Source organism: Macaca fascicularis, chromosome 10 (assembly GCF_037993035.2).
Source record: "Macaca fascicularis isolate 582-1 chromosome 10, T2T-MFA8v1.1".
NCBI classification, from domain to species: domain Eukaryota; kingdom Metazoa; phylum Chordata; class Mammalia; order Primates; family Cercopithecidae; genus Macaca; species Macaca fascicularis.
The window spans coordinates 21,758,083-21,783,811 of record NC_088384.1 but is presented as its reverse complement, the minus strand read 5'-3'; the positions used below and the strand labels follow the sequence as shown (position 1 = coordinate 21,783,811).

Here is a 25,729-nt window from a genome sequence, read left to right as displayed (position 1 = left end):
AGGAGACGCTGAAGAGATTATGGGCTAATTCGTGCAAAGTGCTCACTGAAATCAGTGACATTTAGAGTTAAGCAGTATTACCCAGTGTTGGGAAGTCTGCATTTTGGGAGGCTGAGGGACCCCTGACTTCCAGGGGCCCTGTATGACTTCAGGAAGCCTCCAACCCCCAATCAGCCTTTTAATCTGTCTTAGGCTATTTCAGAGTCCCGGTGAAGCTGGAAGAATATTTTCAGCTTTGAAGATAGGAGGAGGAGCAAGGCTGAAAGGACAGCAGGAGGAGGACAAGGTCAGGCGGGTAGAGGACTTTACATGAGAAATAGGGCAGCAAGATAAAGCCAGGGTTGGTTCCCCTCTTTCCTTGACCCAGTGCACAAAGCTGGGGCTCTGTCTTCAGCCAAAGCACACAAGGAACCTGTCCACTGATTTGGCTTTAAATAGAATATAAAATGTTCTCAAACCCATTACCTCAAAGAACCCTAACATGTTTCTTTTTCCTTTTCTTTTTTTTTATTTTTTTGAGATGGAGTCTCGCTCTGTCACCAGGCTGGAGTGCAGTGGCATGATCTCGGCTCACTGTAACCTCTGCCTCCTGGGTTCAAGCGATTCTCCTGACTCAGCCTCCTGAGTAGCTGGGACTACAGGTGTGTGCCACCACACCCGGCTAATTTTTTTATTTTTAGTAGAGATGGGGTTTCACCATATTGGCCAGGATGGTCTCGATCTCCTGACCTCTGATCCACCTGCCTCGGCCTCCCAAGGTGCTGGGATTACAGGCATGAGCCACGGAGACCGGCCAACATGCTTCTATGAGGTAAGTAGGTTAATGATTACCACCCTACAGGGCCATGAGGAAACCGACGCATAGAAAAGGGAAATGAGAAGCAGGTATGTGGAGGCGCCAAGAATCAAATTTAAGTCTTTAGACACAGACCAGCTTTCTTTCTATTGTGTCTCCTTAGGCCCTTCTTCTTGAGGTGAGTTTTCAAGGCCATGCTGCAGTTTTCTCTTTCTTATTTATAAATAATTTACTAAAGTCTGCCTTAAAGGTAAGCAGGTGGGCAGCAGTGGGGATGGGGTGTAGTAATGAAGTTGACAAGCATGCACTTGGAGTTAAATCATCTGGTTTCAAATCCTGACCTTTACACTTCCTTATGTGTCAAATGGAGGACAGTAACAATACCTTCCTATAGTGTTGTTGTAAAGATTACATTATCTTTAAATTTTATTTTATTTATTTTTTGAGACAGGGTCTTGCTCTGTTGCCCAGGCTGGAGTGCAGAGACGCCACCTTGGCTTACTGCAACCTCTGCCTCCCGGGTTCAAGGAATTTTCCTGAGTAAGCAATTTTCTTCCCTAGTGCTGGGATTACAGGCACCTGCCACCATGCCCGGCTAATTTTTGTATTTTTAGTAGAGATGGGGTTTCACCATGTTGGCCATCCTGGTCTCGAACTCCTGACCTCAGGTGATCTGCCCGCCTCAGTCTCCCAAAGTGCCGGGATTACAGGTGTGAGCCACCATGCCTGGCCTAAGATTACATTAGATACATGTAAAGTGTTCACATAGCGCCCGCCACAATTGAAAGGTTCAATCCAGTCAGCTGCAGTGGTGAATACCTCTGGACCCAGTAGGGAAGCCGAGGCAGGAGAGTTGCTGGAGCCCAGGAGTTGGAGGCTGTAGTGTGCTAATACCTGGTCTGCGAATAGCCACTCACTCCAATTCATGTTAGCTATTATGAAAAGGAGAAGGTGCAAATACTGTGATTTCATGGGCATAGAGAAATTCCTCCCATGTCCCAAATACTGGTTGAAAATTCAATTGAAGATTACTTAGCCCAGATTAAAAGGCAAACACGATGACACTTGACACTCTGTCTAAAAAGAGGCCAAAATTGTATGCCATCTCCCTCTCCCACTGTGAATTCCTGGGGAGCTGTGGGATTGGCTGAGTGGATGCTGACTGCCTATTGGCAGAACTCTTTGCCCTGTGCCATCTCACTGGGAGCTAGGTAGCCTATGGGTGGGCTGTCCTGGAGTCAGGTGCTAGCTTCAGTCCAATCAGAGGCCACAAACCTGTGGCAGTTCACCCTATGGCCTTTCCCTGAGCAGATGACTAGTTAGGGGAATTTCCCTGCAGGAGGTGCTTGGCGGCTGATGAGAACCTTAGCTTATTAAACAATGGGAAAAACAGGTTGGAAAGTCCTTTTTTTTTTCCCCCCCTTAATTTTTTTTTTTTTTTTTTTTTTGAGACGGAGTCTCGCTCTGCCGCCCAGGCTGGAGTGCAGTGGCCGGATCTCAGCTCACTGCAAGCTCCGCCTCCTAGGTTCACGCCATTCTCCTGCCTCAGCCTCCCAAGTAGCTGGGACTACAGGCGCCCACCACTGCGCCCGGCTAGTTTTTTGTATTTTTTAGTAGAGACGGGGTTTCACCGTGTTAGCCAGGATGGTCTCGATCTTCTGACCTCGTGATCCGCCCGTCTCGGCCTCCCAAAGTGCTGGGATTACAGGCTTGACCCACCGCGCCCGGCCTTCCCCCTTAATTTTTAAAGTTTAAGGCTGGGCGCTGTGTCTCTCCCCTGTAATCCCAGCACTGTGGGAGGCGGAGGCAGATGGATCGTTTGAACTCAGAGGTTTGAGACCAGCCTGGGGAACATAGTGAGACACCGCCCTCACCCAACCCCCCCACCCCGCCCCCCGTCTCTAAGAAAAATACAAAAATTTGCCAGGTGTGGTGGAGCACACCTGTAGTCCCAGCTTCTCAAGGGGCTGAGGTGGGAGGATGGCTCGAGCCCCAGGAGGTAGAGGTTACAGTGAACAGAGATGGAGCCACTACACTCCAGCCTGGGCAACAGAGTGAGACCTTGTCTGAAAATAAAATAAAATATAAAAATAAAAATAGGCCGGGCGCTGTAGTTCATGCCTGTAATCCCAGCACTTTGGGAGGCCGAGATGGGAGGATCACCTGAGGTCGGGAGTTCGAGACCAGCCTGACCAACATGGAGAAACCCCGTCCCTACTAAAAATACAAAAAATTAGCCGGGTGTGGTGGCACATGCCTGTAATCCTAGCTACTCGGGAGGCTGAGGCAGGAGAGTCGGTTGAACCCAGGAGGCAGAGGTTGCAGTGAGCCGAGTTCCCGCCATTATACTCCAGCCTGGGCAACAAGAGTGAAACTCTGTCTCAAAAATAAAATAAAATAAAAAACTTTAAGTCATTCATCAATTTTATGTATTTACTGTTTCTTCTCCCATTCCATAAAGCCTACTGTCATATAACAGTAAGGGAAAATCAGGAGAGCCACATATAAATAAAGGTGCAAAGTTAAGGCAGAAGTGGACCGGAAGGGCTAAGAAGAGGTCATTGCTGAGCTTCACATTTAGCCCTGGGCTTTCTGGAAGCCAGAGTGAAAAGAGAGACACAATCAGCTGCATAACAGTTATCGAAAAGCAGGAAGCATACCGGTTTTTCTGGTAGTAAAGCAAGGGCTTTCCAAGCTTTTAATTCTAAAGTAATTTATTTCGTTCATTCTTTTTTCTTGTTCTGACACCCAGGTTGGAGTGCAGTGGCACAATCAGGGCTCGCCGCAACCTCTGCCTCCCAGGCTCAAGCCATTCTCCCCCTCAGCCTCTCAAATAGCTGGGACTACAGGCGCGCACCACCACACCTCGCCAGTTTTTTGGTATTTTTTTGTAGAGATGGGATTTTGCCACGTTGCCTAGACTGGTCTCAAACTCCTGAGCTCAAGCAATCCACCTACCTTGGCCTCCTGAAGTGCTGGGATTTCAGGCATGAGCCACTGTGTCTGGCCTAAAGTAATTTCTTCCTTGAGATTTTATTTCAGGCTACTGTGTCATGCACTGGGCAGTACAGCCGGGTGGGTGAGAGCATAGTGGTTTTTCTTTTTTTTTTTGTCTGCTGGGTTTGAATTTTGTTTCAATACGTGCAACTTATTCTGTGCTTCACTTTCTTCATCTGTAACATGGAGATAACGGCATCTACCTATTAAAGTTGTGAAGATTCCATTAGATGAGTTGTATGAATAAATGTTAGCTGTTAGTTTTGTTTTTTGAGACAGAGTCTTGCTCTGTTGCCCAGGCTGGAGTGCAGTGGCACAATCTGGACTCACCGCAACCTCCGCCTCCTGGGTTCAAGTTATTCTCCTGCCTCAGCCTCCCAAGTAGCTGGGATTACAGGCGCCTGCCACCATGCCCGGCTAACTTTTGTATTTTTAGTAGATCCAGGGTTTTACCATGTTGCCCAGGCTGGTATCGAACACCTGAGCTCAGGTGATCCACCCACCTCGGCCTCCCAAAGTGCTGGGATTACAGGCGTGAGCCCCCGCACCCAGTCAGCTGTTAGTTAATCAAGAAATTGGACTGCCTACTACTTACACTGCACAGTTCTAGGTGCTAGGGAAACAGTGACGAACACGACAAGATCCTTGTCTTCAAGTAGCTTTTACATTCTAGTGGAGTAAAAAGACAATGAACATTGAAAATAGATTTCAGAAAGTGCTGTGGAAAAAGTTTACAACAGACGCAGGAATAGATTTCATTTGACTAGTCTTCCCAGACAGTTTACAGAAAAGTCAAGGGTAGAATGTTAAAAGGCAACTCAGAGGAGGTGAATCTGTTAGGGCCTACGGTATGCAATCCTGGTTTGTGGAATTCTGCAGGCTAGTGTGGGTAGGTTACAATTTTTTTGGGGGGGTTGTTTTTTATTTTGTTTGAAAACTTACTTCTTCCCGCTGAGCTTTTGATTAGGAGCTGAAGTTGAATCAGTTTGAAATTGTATTCTGGACAGGGTGCGGTGGTTCATGCCTGTAATCCCAGCGCTTTGGGAGGCTGAGGTAGGTGGATTGCTTGAGCCCAGGAGTTTGAGACCAGTCTGGACAAAATGGTAGAAACCTCGTCTCTACAAAAAATACAAAAATTAGCCGGGCATGATGTCAGTCTGTAGTCCCAGCTACTCAGGAGGCTGAGGTGGGAGGATCGCTTGAGCCCGGGAGACAGAGGTTGCAGTAAGCAGAGATGCCACTGGGAGACAGAGCCAGACTCTGTCTCAAAAAAAAAAAAAAAAAAAAAAAGAAATTGTATTCTGAATACAACTTCTAAAACACTATATTTACTTGCATTATATTAAACTGATTTTATCCTGCCCACAATTGCAGGTGGAAGATACCACTATTGTTCTATTTTTCTGGTAAGTAGAGTGAGCCATGTCTTGCCCAGGGTTACAGAGCTTGGAAAAGACGCCTCCTAAAAATCTGTAGGACCACCTTTGGTTTTCTTCCAGATTTTTTTTGTCATCTCTTTTTCTCCACCCATTTCCCATCTGTCGAGCCATTCTTCCTCCGCTGGGCTTTTTCGCGAGCCTCTCCCCAGCCGCGGGTATTAGTCTGGGCTGCAGCCTCGCCCATCTCCTGGGGCGTGACCACCTGTCCAGGCCCCGCCCCCGTCCAACCGGCGGAGATCCGCCCCCTTTCCCGGACACCGGGCTCAGCGCCCGAGCGTGCGCGCGCGTCCCCGGTCGTCGCCCGGCTCGGCGTCGGGAGCGCGCTCTGTGTGGCCGCTGCCGCCATGTTGTTGTGGTTGTGAGAAGGCGGCGGCGGCGGCGGAGTAGTAGCAGCAGGACTAGACGTCCCAGCGGCTCAGGCGCTACCCCGCGCCGGCCCTGGCAGGCAGCCTGGTGGGGTGGCGGAGGAGGAGACTGTGCCGTGGCGGGCCTCGCCATGTCCTGCTGCCCGGTAAGAACCCCATCCCCGTCCTCCGTCTCCTCGGGGGGTGAGGAAGAGCTGGAGGAGGGGCCGGCCTCGGCCCCGGCCCCGGCCAGGCGGCTGTCACCCTCTGAGGAGGCAGCGCCCTGGGAGGGCTGGGGACTGCGTGCGGGGCCCGGGGAGGGGCGTCCCCAGCGGCCGTCGCCGCCAGGGGGAGGCGCTGGGTGTGGGAGTGGGAATGGGAGCTCAGCGGCCGAGCTCGGCCCGGACCCTAGGTGCGGGGGAGGCGGGGTCCTGGGCTCGGGCTGCCTTCCCAGACCTGGCGGGGATGGGCCCGTGCGGCTCTGGGTGTGGGACGTAGCCTCGGAGCGCCCGGGGTTATTCCCACGGACTCCTGGGAGATGGATGTGCGCCCTTCGCCCCCTGCCGGGTCTGTGGCGGTCCATCGTTGCCGGATACTGGAGGTCGGGGGCCATGGGAGCCCCGGGGCGAACTGTACGGGCCTGGGCCTTGTGGAAGGGAGTGACCGCCTGATCATGCAACAGGGCATCCTCCTGACCTGGTAGTACTTAGGTGGGAAGGATGGTTGGGGGCGGTTGGCCTAACTCAGGGAACACTGGTCAGACTGCTCCGCAAATGATTACAGTGTTATTTCTCCGGTAGAAATTTTGCTTTATGGATGGCATTTCCGGACCCGTAAGATGATATTGTCGGTTGTATTTTGGGCTGGAAAACTTAGGTCAAAATTATGGGGTAGATTTTATGGCCACATTAATAGACTCCCCTGGAGTTTGATAATCTCACTTGTGAGTTTTGGACATGGATTACTATTACATATTGATGTTCAAATGTCCTTTCCAGACCCAGGCCTAAATTCTTACTGTTATAGTATCTTGACATCCACTTTGTTTTCTGACATCTACTTTTCCACAACCTAGACAAACAAAACAAAACCCCAAAACCATGTACTTTTCTAGTTGAGGTTCAGCTTTCTCATATGTGAATGGTAATGCCATGAGAGGCCTGGGTTGAATTACAGGAGATGATTTTTTTTTTTTTTTAAATGTCAAATGTTTGTGATTTGTCCATGGAGAGGTGGTGGAGACCTTCCCCTTTCAGATTCAGGGCTGTTCAGTAGGACAGGAGACATTGATGGCATGCAGAAAGTCTTCCCTTTATAGGGCCCATGACTTGGGTAGGCTAGAAGAGTTTACAGAATGACACCTTTTTTCATTTCTTTCTTTCTTTTTTTTTTTTTTTTTAAGACGGAATCTTGGCTCTCCCGCCCAGGCCGGAGTGCAGTAGTGCGATCTCTGCTCACTGCAACCTCCGCCTCCCGGGTTCTAGCAATCCTCCCACCTCAGCCTCCCAAGTAGCTGGGATTACAAGTTTGTGCCACCACGGCTGGTTAATTTTTGTATTTTTGGTAGAGATGGGGATTTCACCATGTTGGCCAGCCTGGTCTGGAACTCCTGACCTCAAGTGATTCGCTTGCCTTGGCCTTCCAAAGTGTTGGAATTAAAGGTGTGAGCCACTGCCCCGAGCCAGAATGACACTGTTTTGAGTAAACTCAGTATAGTATGTGATATTAAATTTGGAGGATTCTAGAATTTTAGATTGGCTGCCTATGAAGACCTCTGTTGGCTCCAATTACTCCCTCATTTTCAGGTGACTCAGAGAACTTCAAGTGACCAGCACAGTGGTACAGCCCCGCTTGTCATTAATGGCCAGCCATAAAAGAACCTGAGTTTCTCAGCTCATAGGCCAGGTTCTTCAGTGGTTGTCTAGTTTAAGGCTGGTCATTAGAAATATTATGGACTACCTAAATTCCTCGAACTCATGCAGGACCTGGTGAATTAAAAATCTCTGAGGATAGAGCCTGGGAATCTATCCTTATAAAACTCCGTGAATGATTCTGGTCAGTAAGGCATGTGAACTTTTGCTTTAGGTTGGGTATTCCAAAGACCTCCCATTAATTACGACTTCTCAGAGTGCTTTTGTTTATAGATCTTTAAGAATTTAAGAGGTGGAGAAGAAGGGAAGCATGAAAAAAAGAGATGCAAATTGAGCATCTCTTAAAATATAATGGATTTATGTCGGGGAAACAGATTTGTTGGCAAAAGTTAATTTGTGCACAGGTTATTAGGAACACATTTGATAAAATTAGATGCTGATTAATTGGAGATATACTGTACCCAAAGATATATTGAAGAATTCAGAAGAAATAAACAGGGAAGGAGAGGAAGTAAGTCAGCTTCTGGCTCATAAAGGGGTCCCCTGAAGATGCTTCCCACCATCATGGTTGCTCCTAAACCGTCTGACTCAGATTTCTAGTGGAGGGTAGGATGGGTGTGTTAGCAGCCATTTGAGACCAGGGTTGTGAACCAGGAAGGGTTACTATGGATTGTGAAAACTTCTTGAAATTTGCCGCAGGCCATGAGGAGTGGTAAAGTCAGTTTAAAAATCTGCTATAGTTCTAGTTAACACGTTCACACCTTCTTCAGTAAAGTGGAATGCTGTTACCAAAGGAAGTATTCATGTTTTAGAGGGGAGTGTGGTGAAGGTTCTTACAAGTTTGGAAGAGGTGGAAGAAAATGTTATAGTTGTGTAGAGTAGTGAAGGACTTTGGTAAATATCCTGTCAAATCATAGAGTAGTATTTTTAGAGTTGCACCCAGCTGTCCATTAGAAGAGCCAGAGGCCTTGTCTGTTTTGTTCCCTGGTGTCCCCAGTACCCAGTGCAGTTATCAGCATATTCTGCGCCCTCAGATATTTTTTTTAGTAAGTGAATAGTATTGATACAACAGTTATGGTGGTTTATAGCAGTGTTATTAAAAGCTACTTAATATTTTGCAATGGATTAAAGAGTCAGTTTTTGATCAAGTAGGGCTCTGGATAGGAAAGAAAATGAAAATAAAGAGCCAGCTTTCAGTGCTTGTTGTTTGGAATTTTTGAGATTCCTTTAAGAAATTGTTTTCTAAAGACTGTTGTGAACATTATTGTGTCCCCTAGTTTTTGAGTCTTAGTGGGTCTTAAGTGTTTTAGATATTAGTGACTTTTTTAAGAGCACAGTAAATGCAGAGGTAGTATAGAATAATGGGAACTTCTGGACTGACAGACATATATTCTGATTCCATCTGTGTCATTTATTGCTGTTGGGAATGTCACTTAACTTCTCTGGGCATCAGTTTTCCCATCTATACGATTAAGGGCCTATAGTCTTTGACCTCAAGTAGTTTCTGTAACCTGATTCTGCAAATTTTTAATAATTTCTAATTATGTTATTTGGTATTCATCTCATATAGGTAGACGAACCTTTCTTATTTAAAAGAAACAAGATTCTGTGTTGGGTTCTGCTTTTAGCTTATGGATTTTAGACATTGTCCAAAAGTGCTTCGGAAATTGAATGTATGTTGCAAGTGTTATGTAGAAAGAACATGCTTATGCTGTTGTAATTTGCTTAGTGTTGAAATCAAATCGGGTTTTACATTGGGAACTTCATAAGTTAGTGTGAAGTCACAAGACTTGAGAATGGTTTGGGGGGAGTTTGTGCAATTTATATAGCTAGCTGTTTCTTACCACCCAATTCTGTAATTTTCTATGGAGAATATATACATAAATTTATAATCAGTGTAACATTGATTTAAGATATAAGATGGTATCAGATTCATACTGGGTTGAACTAGGACTCCCAGTAACTTTAGAGGCTACCAAAGTTATTAACTTGTCATTGCTATTTTTAATCTTAATTTTGTGATATCAATACTGATATGCTTTCATCATTGCTTTTGTATCTAGAAACAATATACCTTTTAAGTTCATATTTGTATCAGATATTAAAAATGAAAATTGTAGCGTGAAAGTGGGTAGATAGTAAATCTTGGGTTCAAGCCTGGGTTGTTATTCTTCATTAGCCGTGTTGTTTCTGGCAAGCTACATAACCCTCTGAGCTCCAATTCCCTCATTAGTGAAAGGAAGAAGAGCAACTTCTCTACTTTTCTAACAGACTACTGGGGAGGATCAAACAGAATAGCGTATATGAAAAGTATTCTAAAAATGTAAGGGGCTGGTATTAGAATCATATTGTATTAGAATCCTATTTTATGCCTTGGCAGAATTGGCTTGTGGAGCAGTGGTAAACCTAGTCCGTATTGTCAAGTTCAGAATTTACCAATATCACTGATATGGCAACAGAAAAGGTTTCTGCTTCTGTACTCTGGCTGGAGAAACCTTTCAGCACGTGTATCCTGTCTGCCAGTCGGAATAGTCACAATGTTACTGGGACTTCAGAGGAGCCTGGGGTGTCTCACATTTATGCCAAGGTCTGTACTTGGAATAGACTTGGCTGACTTTCACCTATTTTCTTATGTTGGAGCAGTAGTAGAAGGTGGTAGGAGCAAGGAGTTTAGTACATTCTGTGTAAAGTTTTAAGGCTGTGTTTTTAAGTAGCAGGTGGCAGTATCATAGGGTAATGAAATCAGTGTACTTATTTAAAGCATTTTCAGAAGGAGAATGTATCAGTACGTTGCATAAAGTAAAAGTAAATATAGACACAGAGGTATTGTCTTGATGCTGATAACTACAGATACTCAGAATGATTCTGGTATGACAGATGGTAGCAAGCTTTTCTGATTTCACTTATCTGGGGTCTAAATCTAATTTCTTTAGTAGTTAAGACTTTTTTTTCTTTCTTTCTTTTTTTTTTTTTGAGACAGAGTCTCACTCTGTTGCCCAGGCTGGAGTGCAATGGCGCAGTCTCGGCTCACTGTAACTTCCGCCTCCTGGGTTCAAGCGATACTCCCTCCCTCAGCCTCCCGAAGTCGTTAATACTTTTGTAACTTAGTTGCGGAAGAGAAATAGAAATTTATTTAGTTTTCAGAATTATTCATAAATTTATACTCTGGCAAAATATAAAGAAATTAGAAGTGTATTGATAAATCATGACATAACTGGCAAGAATTGGTATAAAGACAAGATGGTTAACTTGAAATAGGGTTGTTATTTATTCTATGCCTATCATTTTTCTATGAGATAAACCAAATATTTAATTGTTTAGACTGATTCTACAAATGACATGGGAAGACAGAGTGTTTATAAAAGAGTTTTGGAAGTGATATAGGACAATAATTTGGAGTTTTAACTTAATATCATTTAAATTTCAAAATGAAATTATTTCTGTTATGAAAGCTACAGAACTTTTTTTTTTTTTTAGACGAAGTCTCGCTCTGTCACCCAGGCTGGAATGCAGTGACATGATCTCAGCTCACTGTAACCTCAACCTCCTGGGTTCCAGCAATTCTGCTGCCTCCGCCTCCCGAGTAGTTGGGATTACAGGTACCCGCCACCACGCCTGGCTAATTTTTGTATTTTTAGTAGAGACAGGGTTTCACCATGTTGGCCAGGCTGATTTCCAACTTCTGACCTCAGGTGATCGGCCTGCCTTGGCCTCCCAAAGTGGTGGGATTACAGGCGTGAGCCACTGTGCCTGGCCCAGAACAGTTTTAGTGTTTTTAAAAAAAAAGTAGAGATGACCTGTAATCCCATCTGGATGTAATGTTTGGTATTTTTATTTTTTTTTGTTATACATACCTATTGAAATAATTAAAGAACAACTTTCCATGTAAAATTGATATTCCCTTAATGAACATGTAGTTTTTATAATATGGATGTGTCATAGTTTATAGCAGTTCTGTGTTGTTAATGGATATTGTCAGTTTTTCTCTTAAAACAATACTGTGATGAACTTGTTTGGACATTGAATTGTCCTATTATTTCCTTAGGATAAATTCTTTTTTTTTTTTTTTTTGAGACAGAGTCTCACTCTGTTGCCCAGGCTGGAGTGGAGTGGTGTGATCTTGGCCCACTGCAGTCTCTGCCTCCCAGGTTCAAGTGATTTTCCTGCCTTAGCCTCCTGAGAAGCTGGGCATACAGGCACGCGCCACCACGCCTGGCTAATTTTTTGTATTTTTAGTAGAGATAGGGTTTCACCATGTTGGCCAGGATGGTCTCGATCTCCTGACCTCATGATCTGCCTGCCTCTGCCTCCCAAAGTTCTGGGATTACAGGCCTGAGCCACTGCGCCTGGGCCAGGATAAATTCTTAAAAGTGGGTTTATTAGCCAGGTGTGGTGGCTCATGCATGTAATTCCAGCGTTTTGGGAGGCCAGAGCGGGTGGATCACCTGAGGTCAGCAGTTCAAGACCAGGCCGGCCAACATGGTGAAACCCCGTCTCAACTAAAAATACAAAAATTAGTTGGGTGTGGCGGCAGGCATCTTTAATTCTAGCTACTTGGAAGGCTGAGGCACAGAGAATCACTTGAACCCAGGAGGCAGAGGTTTCAGTGAGCCGAGATTAAGCTACTGCACTCCAGCCTGGGTGACAGAGTGAGACTCAGTCTCAAAAAAAAAAAAAAAAAAAAAAAGTGGGGTTATTAGGTTAAAGGGTATGTGTGTTTTAAATTTGGATATACTCAAGATGCCCTTTAGATAGGATGTCTATACGAAATTCCCATCAACAGCATATTAGTATTCAATTTCATATATTCTTGCTAGTGATTTGTCATCTTTAGCTTGTTGTTGGGAGTTTAAAGTAGTTTGAAACAGCGTTTCTTCTGTTTCTTTTTCAGCATCAGGACTTCCTTCCATAGCTTAACTTTTGGGAGAGAGCTGATAAAAATGAAAGTTCACAGTGCAAGGGAGTGGTGTAGACCAGTGGTCTTCAAACTTTTTGGTTGCTTACCCCATCACTAAAAAATTTTGAGCATTAAGCAGGTGCGGTACATGGTCCTGTGGTCCCAGCTACTTAGTTGGCTGAGGCCGGAGAATGTTTGAGGCAAGGAGTTCAAGGCTAAAGTTCACTGTGATTGTGCTTATGAATATAGCCACTGTATTCCAACCTGGGCAACATAGTGAGACCCTGTCTCTTTAAAAAAAAAATGATGAGATGGGAAGAATGAAGTCAGAAAAAAAAAAAAATGATACGACTTCATGTTGTTGCTTTGAGAAAAGAGAAGAAAAATTGAGCATCAATTCTTAATCCTTAGATATTTAATTTACAAATAATATATGTATAGTAACTGATTATTGTGGACTTTATAAAATACAAACAAAAAATTAACAAGGTTGATAATTAAAAATAAAGTTCAGATATTTTCCTTTTTTACCCTGGGGCGTCTTGGTTACTCCTGGAGGTGTGTGTGTGTGTGGGTGTGTATATATAATATATATGTGTATATATTAATATATGTGTATGTAATATATATGTGTATAAAATATATGTATAATATATATGCATATATAATATACGTATATATAATATATATATAATACATAGGTGAATATGTAATATCTAATATGTATGTGTATATATAATATATAATATATATATATTTTTTTGAGACAAGAGTTTTTCTCCGTTACCCAGGCTGGTGTGCAGTGGTGCGACCTTGGCTCACTGCAACCTCTGCCTGCTGGGGTGAAGTGATTCTTGTGCCTCAGCCACTTGAGTAGTTGGGATTACAGGTGTGTGCCACCATGCCTGGCTAATTTTTGTATTTTTTAATAGAGATGGGATTTTGCCAAGTTGGCCAGGCTGGTCTGGAACTCTGCCTGCCTTGGCTTCCCAAAATGCTGGGATTACAAGTGTGAGCCACCGTGCCCAGTCTCCTGGAGATATGTTATATTTGCTTTGTGTACTACTGCTTTAGACTCTTAAGGTTTAATATTGGGCATTTACAGATGCTTGTTTTTGGGTATTTCACTAGTTTTGCAGATGGTCCAGTTTAGTTGGATCTTGAATGCCTTTAAAATGTCCTATGCTAGGCCGGGCATGGTAGCTCATGCCTATAATCCCAGCACTTTGGGAGGCCGAGGTGGGCAGATCATGAGGTCAGGAGATCGGACCATCCTGGCTAACACGGTGAAACCCGTCTCTACTAAAAATACAAAAAATTAGCCAGGCGTGGTGGCACGTGCCTGTAGTTCCAGCTACTTGGGAGGCTGAGGCAGGATAATCTCTTGAACCTGGGAGGCGGAGGTTGCATTGAGCCAAGATTGCGCCACTGCACTTCAGCCTGGGTGACAGAGTGAGACTCTGTCTCAAAAAAAAAAAAGAAAAAAAAGTCTCATGCTCTTGAGAGTCATATCTGCAATAAGGGCAAAAATACATTTAAAGCATCAGTTCGATACTTTTTGCATTGTTGAGGTGGCCGAATTTGGAAAGGACAAATAGTAGGATAAGAAGCAATGTAAGTAATCTATCTCTTTTAGATATGAAGAATTAATATTGTGTAGAACATATTTTAAAAAATTATGTTTTTTGGAAAGCAGTTTGGCTATAATATATATCTCCCTGTTTTATAAGAGGTTAGGTCCTAGAGACTGAGTGAAGGCATGAATAATTGCTACTTGCTCTCCTTTGCTTTCAAAGTACCACAATTAACCTGTCACTAACTCTATTTGGATTAGCCCGAGCCTATAAAAAACTTTCCATGATGATTCTTAGATTAAAAGATAATTTTTTTCTTGAGTTAGAATAAGTTGCTTTTCATCTGTGGCTGCCTGCCCCCCAGCCCCTATAAGTTGTGAAATCAGGAAACAAGGCTTTTTGTATTAGAAAACAGTGGGGAAATTAATTTCAGTTATTTCATATGGGTCATTGGCAGAGAAAGATAATATTAAAATCTTAGAGACTGTGAAAAGAGATTGTATTAAGCAACTTGAGTGATTATTTTTTTGCCAGTTAAAAGAAATGAGATAATTTATATGGAAGATGATTGCTATATGCAGTGCTTTGCACAAAAGGCTACATATCTCTTTTTACTTTAGGTAACATGATTGATAAGCTACTTTTACATATGTCTTCTTAGATCATCATAAGGATTTGAGATCATCATTTAATCAGGACTGTTGGGACTTGCTGGAGGCCACATGCTTAGTGTTCAACATCATATTTCAAGAGGTAGACTGAAAGTTGTGCAGAAATAGGGATTGGTGGCTGTTCTCTCCTTTACTTCCTAGCAGTTAATACATTGCCTGGTACAGAGTAAGCTATCAATATTTGTGGACTAACTGTTTAAACTCCTGCATATTTACACATGTAAGTAAGTTATAGTATTGTAAAACCAGCAGTTAAGTTTTCCATAGTGAGATTGTTCCTTCATCTTACGTGCACAGAAAATATTTTTGTGGAAGAGGTCATGAATTTTAGATCAATGTTTCACATATCCCTTTACTTTCTCTTAAGATACTTTCATGGTGACAAAAAAATACTCTTAATGTCATTCCTTTCACTGTGTGTGTAACTTCTGTGGCAAGACTGTATATTTGTATGTATGTATGTATTTGTTTATTTAGTAGGCTGCTATTTATGAAGGAAACATACTCATTAGTTGGCCGTTGCATACATAATGGTTCCCAAAACATGGACTCCATGGTTTGCTGTGAGTGAATGAAAAAGGGCAGGTATGATTCCCCTCACCTTTGTCATTCTCTCCAGTTTCCTGTACATATGGTTGACTTACTCAACTGTAAGTGTAACTTCTTTACACCGAAGAAAATTAGTCTTCCAAAGAACTAGTATGTTACTTCCCCCTTGTTCTGCAGTACTTAAAATCCTGTTTGGTAAATGAACTAAGACACTTTTATATACAGAAGATACCCTGGATGGCCATGAATGGAAATATTAGTAGTGATTAATTTCTGTCTTGGTGGGATAATGTGGCTTTTTTGCTTCTTATTCTTTTAGAGTTTCCCATTTTTCTACAATGAGCATGTATTACTTTTATAAGTAGGAAAAACTGCTGTTTTATTTTATTTTTTATTTTTTAAGGCGGAGTCTCATTCTGTCACCCAGGCTGAAGTGCAGTGGCGTGATCTCAGTTCACTGCAACCTCCGCCTCCTGGGTTCAAGCGATTCTCGTGTCTCAGCCTCCCGAGTAGCTGAGACTGCAGGCACAAGCCAGCACAGCCAGCTGATTTTTTTGTATTTTTTAGTAGAGGTGGGATTTTGCCATGTTGGCCAGGCTGGTCGTGAATTCCTGACCTCAGGTGATCCGCCCGTCTTGGCCTTCCAAAGTGTTGGGACTGCAGGTGTGAGCCACCACGCTCAGCCAAAAACTGCTATTTTAAAGTCTTTATTTTTCATTGGATGTTTTGTGAAGGTTTATGTCACAGTCACCATTGAGAAAGTGGGTGGTTAACTGGCTCCAGTTCCTAAGAGGAGTGGCAGTTGTAGGAAGTAGTATGGGAGGAATGGGGCAGGTAAACTGATTTGAACTTTATCATTGTGAACTCCCCTATGGCTAAAGACATTCTGGGATTTGATCACAATTAAACACAAGAGGACTGAGCCATCTAGTTTCTTTCTTCTTAATAAGCTGATTGAGAATTATGAAAGACACTTTAAGAAAAATCAGTTTCTATGAACTCTGTAAACACAGAACTCAGCCCAAACTGCCGGGTTCTGTATCCGTGTGTGTGTGTGTGTGTGTGTGTGTGTGTGTGTGTGTGTGGTGGTGTGTTTTAAATATCAAGTGGAGTTGTAGCAATTCAGATGGGATGTGGTGTATATTAATACATCTGATATGAGTTGGAAGATATTTAGGCAAATGATTTTTATTATGACAGTATAGACTTATTGGAGTTTTGGTGTTAATATACAGCTGGGAGTTGAGCCGTTCTAGGTTTATATAGTCATCTGGTGATATTTTAGGAAGAGCTGTGTCATATATCCTCTAGAGTTTAAGTGATTAGAGCTTGTTGGCTTTTGCTGTTAGTTTACTGCACACTTGTAGTGTTTTAAATGCTTCTGTGAATGGAGAACATCATTCAAAAAGGTTAGATTTCTGGGTTAAGACATTTGTTATTATCTGCCTTTAAAGAGTAAGATTAGGCTGGACACGGTGGCTCGTGCCTATAATCCCAGCACTTTGGGAGGCCAAGGTGGGCAGATGAGGTCAGGAGTTTGAGACCAGCCTGGCCAACATGGCGAAACCCCATCTCTACTAAAAATAAAAAAATTAACAGGGTGTTGTGGTGGGCATCTGTAATCCCAGCTACTCAGGAGACTGAGGCAGGAGAATCACTTGAACCTGGGAGTTGGAGGTTGCAGTGAGCCAAGGTAGTGCCACTGCACTCCAGCCTGAGTGACAGAGGGAGACTCTGTCTCAAAAAAAAAAAAAAAAAAAAGTTGAGCAGTTGAGATAATAAATGTAGGTACTGTTAGGTTGGTGTAAAATCAATCGTGGTTTTGGATTGTGAATTTTAAATCATTATAACTAGGCCCAAACAGATCTTTATTTATCAAAATAGGAACCATTACAATCAACACATTTTTGCCGATGAGAAACAAGTTTGTTTATTCTTGTAGTGTAAAAATCTGTGCTTTGGGATTTGATGAACTTTTGGAAAGCATTTTCTGTATCCTGCTGGTTGTGGAAGCATTTTCCCTGCAAAAAATTTTCTAGATGCTTGGAAAAATGGTAGTCGGTTGGCAAGTGGTCAGTTGAATATAGTGGATGAGGCAAAACTTGGTAACCCATTCAACTTTTGAAATGTTGGTTGTGCAGCGTGTTGTCGGGGAGAAGAATTGAACCCTTTCTGTGGACCAGTGTTGGCTGCAGGCATTGAAGTTCTTGGTGCATCTCATCAATTTGCTGAGCGTACTTCTCAGATGTGTTGGTTTTACCGGGATTCAGAAAGCTATAGTGGATCAGACCAGGAGCAGACCACCAAACAGTGACCATGACGTCTATTTGGTGCAAGTTCGGCTTTGGGAAGTGCTTTGGAGCATCTTCTCAGTCCAGCCACTTAGCTGGTCATCACTGTTGTCGTATAAAATCCACTTTTTGTTGCACAATCCAACCAAGAAATGGTTCGTCGTTGTTACATAGACTAAGAGAAGACAACATTTCAAAATGATGATTTTTAAAATTTTTGGTCAGCTCATGAGGCACTCACTTATCAATCTTTTTCACCTTTTGGCCGGGCGTGGTAGCTCATGCCTATAACCCCAGCACTTTGGGAGGCCGAGGTGGGCAGATCACTTGAGGCCGGGAGTTCAAGACCAGCCTGGAAAACGTGGTGAAACCCCATCTCTACTAAAAATACAAAAATTAGTTGGGCATGGTGGCGAGCGCCTGTAATCCCAGCGACTAGGGAGGCTGAGGCAGGAGAATCACTTGAACCCAGGAAGTAGAGTTTGCAGTGAGCCCAGATTGCACCACTGCACTCCAGCCTAGGCGACAGAGTAAGACTTCATCTCAAAAAAAACCAAAAAACAAACAAACAAAAAAACTTTTTCACCTTTCCAATTGGATTCAATTGCCAAACAAGCGTAGAAGGTCAACATTGGGTTCTTTGGCAATTTCTCATGTAGTTGTAAGAGGATCAGCTTTGATGATTGCTCTCAACTGGTCGTTGCCAACTTCTGGCCAGCCACAACACTGCTCATCTCAAGGCTCTCATCTCCTTTGCAACACTTCTTGAACCACCAGTGCACAGTTTCTGGGCCAAATGTGTAGTTGATGTTGTGAGTTGTCTCCACTGCTTTATGACCCATTTTAAACTCAAGAAAATCACTTGAATTTGCTTTTTGTCTAACATAATTTCTGTAGTCTAAAAAAAAAAAAGCAAAAAATACGTTATTAGCAAGAAAAGGCACGAAATGTGCATTCAAATGGTGTATAACATAACCACATTTATTTAAGAGTGTATTCCAGTACCAAATGGCAAATTTCAACAGTGCAAAAACTGCAATTACGTTTGCACCAACCTAATAATATAATTTTTTTTAAGTTAGAAATTTTATGGTACAGAATAACAGGCTTGACACACACACACACACACACAAATCCCATATAGAATCTACGAAGCCTGTCTGTCTCTGAATTCCACAACCTTGGCTTATTAAAGTAAAATTTAAATATTTAAAAAATGTAGAAAAATATGGAGAATAATTTAACAAACACCATGTATTAATTCAGTAGGTTTCTTTTCCTTCCTTCCTTCTTTCCTTCCTTCCTTCCTTTCTCTCTCTTTCTCCCTCCCTCCCTCCCTCCCTCCCTTCCTTCCTTTCTTTCTTTTTCTTTCTTTCTTTCCCTCCCTCCCTCCCTTCCTTTCTTCCTTCCTTCCTTCCTTCTTTCTTTCTTTTCCTTTCCTTTTTCCTTTCCTTTCCTTTCCTTTCCTTGGAGTCTTGCTCTGTTGCCAGGCTAGAGTGCAGTGGCACAGTCACTGCTCACTGCACCCTCCATCTCTCAGGTTCAAGTGATTCTTGTGCCTCCGCCTTTTGAGTAGCTGGGATTACAGGAGCTCCTTACCACGCCCAGCTAATTTTTGTATTTTTAGTAGAGACAGGGTTTCACTATGCTGGCCAGGCTGGTCTTGAACTGACCTCGGGTGATCTTGGCCCCTCAAAGTGCTAGGATTACAGGGGTGAGCCACTGTGCCTGGCCTATATTTGTTTTTAAAAATTAAAATATGCATACACTTGCAGTCCGTTTTGTCATCCTCTTAGATCCTGTTTTCTTATGCAGAAGTTATTTATGTTTTTAGCTCATGCACTTATATTCTTCCTACAAATATCTACATACATTTTATGTAGTATTGTGTTTCAAATTTATGTGATATTTTAGTACATACTTTCTATAATTTGAAAAATGACATGTCGATATATGTGTATTATTATTATTGTTTTTTGAAACAGAATCTTGCTCTGTCACCCAGGCTGTAGTGCAGTGGCGCAATCTTGGCTCACTGCAACTTCCGTCTCCCAGGTTCAAGTGATTCTCGAGCCTCAGCCTCTTGAGTAGCTGAGATTATAAGTGTGAGCCACTGCACTTGCCTTACTTCATTAATTTTAATAGCTGTGTAGTATTCATATGAATGAATAGTACACAATTTTAGTCCTTTATTGATAGTTGTTTTCAACAAATATACAAAGGTAAACTTTTTCCTCAAATTGGGTCAAGCTACATATGTTGTTCTAAATTAGCTCTTTTTCTCCCAATAATAATAGTGTGCAGGTTTGTTCCATGGGTATATTGCATGAAGTTTGGGGTACAATTGACCCCATCACCCAGGTAGTAAGCATAGCACCCGCTAGATAGTTTTAAGTTTTCTGAGACAGGGTAGGTCTCTGTCCCTCAGGCTGGAGTGCAGTGTTACGATCACTGGTCACTGCAGTTTTGACCTCTCGGGCTCAGTCCATCCTCCCAGCTCAGCCTCCTGGGTAGCTGAGACTACAGTGGTGCGCCACCATGCCCTGCTAATTTTTGTATTTTTTGTAGAGACTGGGTTTCGCCCTGTTACCCAGGTTGCCTCGAGTTCCTGGACTCAAGCGATCCACCCACCTCAGCCTCCCAAAGTGCTGGGATTATAGGTGTGAGCCACCATACCCAACCCCTAGTAGGTAGTTTTGAACCTCATGCCTTCCCATCCTCTCCTCTCTGTTAGTTCCCTGTATCTGTTTTTCCCATGTTTATGTCCATGTTTACCCATTGTTTAATTTAGAATGATGATCTCCAGCTGCATCATGTTGCTGCAAAGGACATGATTTTTTTTTTTTTTTATGGCTGCAGCAAACCTTTGGGTAAAGAAAATTTACAAAAGTATCTCATACTGGTTTTTTTTTTTTTAATGAAAGTAAGTAGTAGTAATCCATAGTTCAGATCTACTTTATAAGTGAGTCACTGATAAAGACAGTAGTTACACATTTTATAACATTACCTTGATGGGGCAAATGTTTCTTGTTTTTGTTTTACATGAGTTAATTTGGATGAGACTTTCTTGAATTACTTACATTTATAGCGTTTACCTCCAGTGGGGTTGAGATGAGGAGCCTTCAGTCCAACAAAGTTGTATACATGCATTCATGGAGATGACACTTGGGTTATTAAATCAAGAAACACTCATACTTGTCCACATGTAGATGCTACACATGGAGTTAGTCCTATTCTGGAAATTTTGCTATGTTGCCCATGCTGGTCTTGAACTCCTGAGCCCCAGTGATCCTCCCACCTTGGCCTCACAGAGTGCTGGGATTATAGACGTGAGCCATTGTGCCCAGCCAGAAATGTAATTTTAATTCCATAGTATATAGTATATTTTATTGTGAATAGAGTATGTGTTTATCCTTAAGTAGCAAATTGACTCCTTTAACAGTTTTAATAGTTTTTTTTTTTTTTTTTTTTTTTTGAGACGGAGTCTCGCTCTGCCACCCAGGCTGGAGTGCAGTGGCCGGATCTCAGCTCACTGCAAGCTCCGCCTCCCGGGTTCACGCCATTCTCCTGCCTCAGCCTCCCGAGTAGCTGGAACTACAGGCGCCCGCCACCTCGCCCGGCTAGTTTTTTGTAGTTTTTAGTAGAGACGGGGTTTCACAGTGTCAGCCAGGATGGTCTCGATCTCCTGACCTCGTGATCCGCCCGTCTCGGCCTCCCAAAGTGCTGGGATTACAGGCTTGAGCCACCGCACCCGGCCAGTTTTAATAGTTTTCTAGTTATTTTGTCTTTAGTTTCCCAGACAAATAATGCTGTTGTCTTCAATCACAGTATTGATTAGTTCATCCCATTCTTCATATTGATCATTGTTTTTTGGATATTAAATAATACTACTGTAATAATTAAGAAAGATGGAAAGCCTCACCAATTTGCATGTCATTCTTGTGCAGGGACCACGCTAATCTTCTCTGTATTGTTCCAATTTTAGTATATTTGCTGCTGAAGCGAGCACTCCATTTCTGTAAAGCTTGAAAAACGGACAAAACTAACAGATGAGAATGGAAATCAGAATAATGGTTATCTTTGGTTGTGAGGACAGGAGATTGTAGGTGTGCTGGTAATGTTCTGTGTCTTGATATAGGTCGTGATTTTGTGGTTGTGTTCAGTTTATGAGAATCATTGAGTGCCCTTCTTTGTATGTATATTATACCTCAGTTAAAAACTTTTGCCTCTCACAGAATTTTAAAGAACATAATCTGCTGAGTTTGTCTTCTTTTAGCTTTTGATGTAACTTTTCCACTACTTTTCTTCATATGTGAATACACTTAATGATAAGCCATTTAACCTGTTTATTATGATATAAAACAGACATTCAGAAGAGTGCACAAATCGAATGTATAGCTTAATGAAATTTTAAAATTATTAAATTGGAGGTTTTTGGGGGTGCATTATACCTGTATCTTTGTTAGGAGGGAAGGAGTTGATGGAGGGGTAAAAATTTTGGAGAGGACAAAGTTTTAAGGAATCTCAGAATACCAGAACCTCGCCTTGGCTCTGCCTTCACATTACTGTTTCTTTGGGTAAGTCATTTAACTTATTTAGACCTCACTTTTTTTTATATAAAAGGTATAATACTTAACCTTTCTTTTGCAAACTGAATTAGGTAGGTGCAATTCAGGTAAAATAATAAGAATATAGAGTACTGTTACTAAATAGGTCTTTATTTAGGCCATTGAATTTAGGCCACTTACCTTACAGAGCAGAATTGTGGTATACACAGACTACACAGCTGGTGATTATTGATATCATTCATTTATTATTAGGTTAGTATTGAGGCTTAGTTGACTATGCAGGTACTACCCTGTGATTTATTGTAATACATGTATTAACTCGTTTAATAGTCTAGGATTATTCCCAGAGGTAGGTAAAATTATCCCAATTTTACTGGGGAGACAGTTGAGGCAAAATTAAGTTAAATAACTTGCCTAGCTGGGTTGAGTTCTTGAGCCTGTGCTTAAAAAAAATTTTTTTTGAGAAAGGGTCTCACTGTCACCCAGGGTGGAGTGAGTGGCGTGATCTTGGCTCACTGCAGCCTCTGCCTCCAAGGCTCAAGTCATCCTCCTGCCTCATCCTCCTAAGTAGCTGGGACTACAGGTGTGTGCCACCACACCCGGCTAATTTTTTTGTGTATTTTATAGAGACGGGGTTTCGCCACTGGACTCAAGTGGTGTGCCTTGGCCAAATCCCAAAATGCTGGGATTACGGCTGTGAGCCACTGCGTCCGGCCTAAGCCTGTGCTCTTTTTTTTGTTATACTGCCTAGTTGTGTGAAAACACTTAAAGACTTTTAGGCAAATGTTAAGATTTTATAATAATCTGTTAGAGAGTTTTTGAAGTAAAAATTTTGGTATTTTGAACCAAAATTAGGAGAAGAGTCTCATTTGTTTTGACCATCATGATTCTGGAAAAGATTGATGTTAATATATATTACTTGGGCTTTATTCCCTTAATTCTCTCCTAAAATGACTAGGATATAAGCACTATGTAGTTTTCTTTAAGTATATATATATATTTTAATCTTAAAGGATTTTTTGACCAATTTACGAATATTGTTTAATTTTTAGGCAAAATGTTAATGAAAGGGAGTTTTCAGACTTGGAGGCAGATCAGACCAAAGTTTAGTGTTCTTGCTTCAGTGGTTTAAGCAGCATCTATTTGGTCTTGGTATTAGAGCAATAAAATTCTATCATATATATGGTTGAAAATTATTTTTATTAAGGTATGTTTGAGTATGGTTCTGTGAGGTTGGGAAACACATCTAGTTTTGCAACCACCATGATCAAGATATAGAGTAGTTCCTCAAAAAATTTCCTCATGACCCTTTCTATAGTCAGCCCATTTCCTCACCTCTAGTCTCTGGCAACCACTGATCTGTTTTTTCTCTGTTGTATTGTCTTTTTTTGAGAATTCCATGTAAACAAAATCATGTGGTATTTAGCCTTTTTGTTTTAATTTTTGTTTAATAGAAATGGGAGGTCTTGTTATGTTGCCTATGCTGGCTGCAAACTCCTGGCCTCAAGGGATCCTCCTGCTTGACTCAGTATGTGGCTTCTTGAGACTGATGTCTTTTATTTAACCTAATGTGTTTTGAGATTCATCTATGTTTTTATGTATCAGTAATTACTTTCTGTTGCTTAGTAGCATTCCATTGTATGGATGTACAACAGTTTCTGTATTCATTCCCCAGTTCATTTGGGTTGTTTCCAGTTTTCAGTAATTACAAATAAAACTGCCATAAAAGCATTCATGCATACATACATACACATGTGCCCATGTTTTTTTTTTATGGTTTAAAAAAATATGGTGCCTAGACCTTTTAAAACTTTATTACAGAACCTGAAAAGGCTGGTGATTTTCACAGAGCATTATAAATTGCTTAGGAAACTTCATCCCCAAAAAAGCCCACTCTGGAATGAGAATAATCTGTTTGTGTAAATAATCTTACAGTATAAACTGTAAGTCATTCGAATTTTTTTAAATTAAAGAAGTACACACACACATACTTGTTTAATGGGTAAATTTAAATATAGAACTCCTTAGTGCATAACTTCATATTTTATGTTTTTAGTAGCTTTTAAATTGTAAATCATTGACTTTTTTGTTCCTCTAAGTAGTAGAATGGTTATATAATTGGTTATGACAGTTGGTTTTTTTTTTTTTGAGACAGAGTCTCGCTCTGTCGCCCAGGCTGGAGTGCAGTGGCACGATCTCCTGCCTCAGCCTCCTGAGTAGCTGGGACTACAGGTGCCCACCACCACGCCCGGCTAATTTTTTTGTATTTTTAGTAGAGATGGGGTTTCATGATATTGGCTAGGCTGATCTTGAACTCCTGACCTTGTGATCCGCCCATCTCGGCCTCCCAAAGTGCTGGGTTTTCAGGCGTGAGCCACCGTGCCTGGTCGGTTATGAAAGTTTGTAAGTAAAAAGTATTTGGGAAAAATTTTAGAACTACAGAATTCCTCTTTCTTCTCGTCTCCTCTCCTCTTCTCCCCCAAGATGGCTGGAGGTATTAATATTGATAACCAGAGTTTCATGTGAACAAGACATAAAACTTAGGTTGATTAGCTATGTTAATAAATTATCTTCTTTGTTCCTGTGTAGTGAGCTTTCTTTTTGCAGCAATCTGAGGCCAAGAGAAATAGATGAGACCTTTTTACCTTAGAAAAGAGATTGCAGGCTGGATGTAATCCTAGCACTTTGGGAGGCCGAGGAGGGCAGATTGCTTGAGGTCAGGAGTTTGAGGCCAGCCTAGGCAACATGGTGAAACCTCGTCTCTACTAAAAACACAAAAATTATCTGGGCGTGATGGCATGCACCTGTAATCCTAGCTACTTGGAGGCTGAGGCATGAGAATCACTTGAACCAGGAGACAGAGGCTGTAGTGAGCCGAGATTGTGCCAGTCCACTCCAGCTTGGGTGACAGACTGAGACTCCATCTCAAAAAAATAAAAAAGAGTTCGCATGCCATTTTTGCAAGTTAATTTTTGAAGTTCCAGTTCCAACCCTGAGTCAGACTACCGAGGCCATACGTGGTTTGACATTTCAGAGAATAGTAGAGTGTTTTTGATTTTCTTTTTTTCTTTTTCCGTTCTTTTTTTTTTTTTTTTTTTGAAACAGGGTATTACTGCCACCCAGGCTGGAGTGCAGTGGTACAATCATGGCCCACTGCAGCCTCAACCTCCTGGGCTCAGGTGATCCTCCTGAGTGGTGGGACTTTGCCTCCTGGGTGGTGGGACTATAGGAACATGCCACCACGCCTGGCTAATCTTTGTTTTTTTGTGGGTGTGTGTGTAGAGATGGGGTTGTGTCATGTTGTCCATCTTGAACTCCTGGGCTCAAGAGATCTGCCTGCCTCAGCCTCCCAATGTGCTGGGATCACAGGTGTTAACCACCTTGCCCAACCATTTCTTTTGTGTAGTGTGGAATCTTAGTTTAAGCCCTCAGTATAAATGTATTATATAATTGAGGTACTAGGTGTACAGAGGTACTGGAACTACAGAGCTTTTCTCATTAATGTACGCTCCTTCTGATGTTGAATATTTAGAAAACTGAATGTTGTGTTTGGAACCAAGGGATATTACACTTGAAATATGGTCATTTGGTGAATAGGTATCTCATTTGTAGGCTATCATTATTTTTGGCTATTTCACATTAAAATACCTGCCTGGAAATACCTGCCCAGTTTTGCCAGTAATGGCGATTGCAGGTTAACAGTTTGTCTTCTATATGTCACTGTCTGATGTG

At 42.1% G+C, this 25,729-nt stretch overlaps 1 protein-coding gene and 1 non-coding gene across 41 annotated transcripts in view; one reads left to right on the top strand and one right to left on the bottom strand.

Annotated features, from left to right (window-relative positions):
• Positions 1-5,554: 5,554 nt before the first annotated feature.
• MTMR3 (myotubularin related protein 3) overlaps positions 5,555-25,729 on the top strand; it is a 142,324-nt gene continuing 122,149 nt past the window's right edge. For 32 of the 40 annotated variants that reach the window (XM_074004040.1, XM_074004050.1, XM_074004048.1 and 29 more), the window contains exon 1: positions 5,555-5,743. Coding sequence is in view for 5 of the 40 variants with exons in the window: in XM_015457524.4 (XP_015313010.1) it covers positions 5,729-5,743 (15 nt within the window). In the remaining 35 variants the exon portion in view is untranslated. Of the gene's footprint in view, positions 5,744-10,924; positions 11,047-25,729 lie in introns of all 40 variants that reach the window. The other 8 variants (XM_065522290.2, XM_074004043.1, XM_074004036.1 and 5 more) reach the window with 1 other exon arrangement.
• Positions 21,332-21,434, bottom strand: LOC123567409 (U6 spliceosomal RNA). The gene has a single exon (XR_006690318.1). It is a non-coding gene; the product is annotated as a U6 spliceosomal RNA (small nuclear RNA).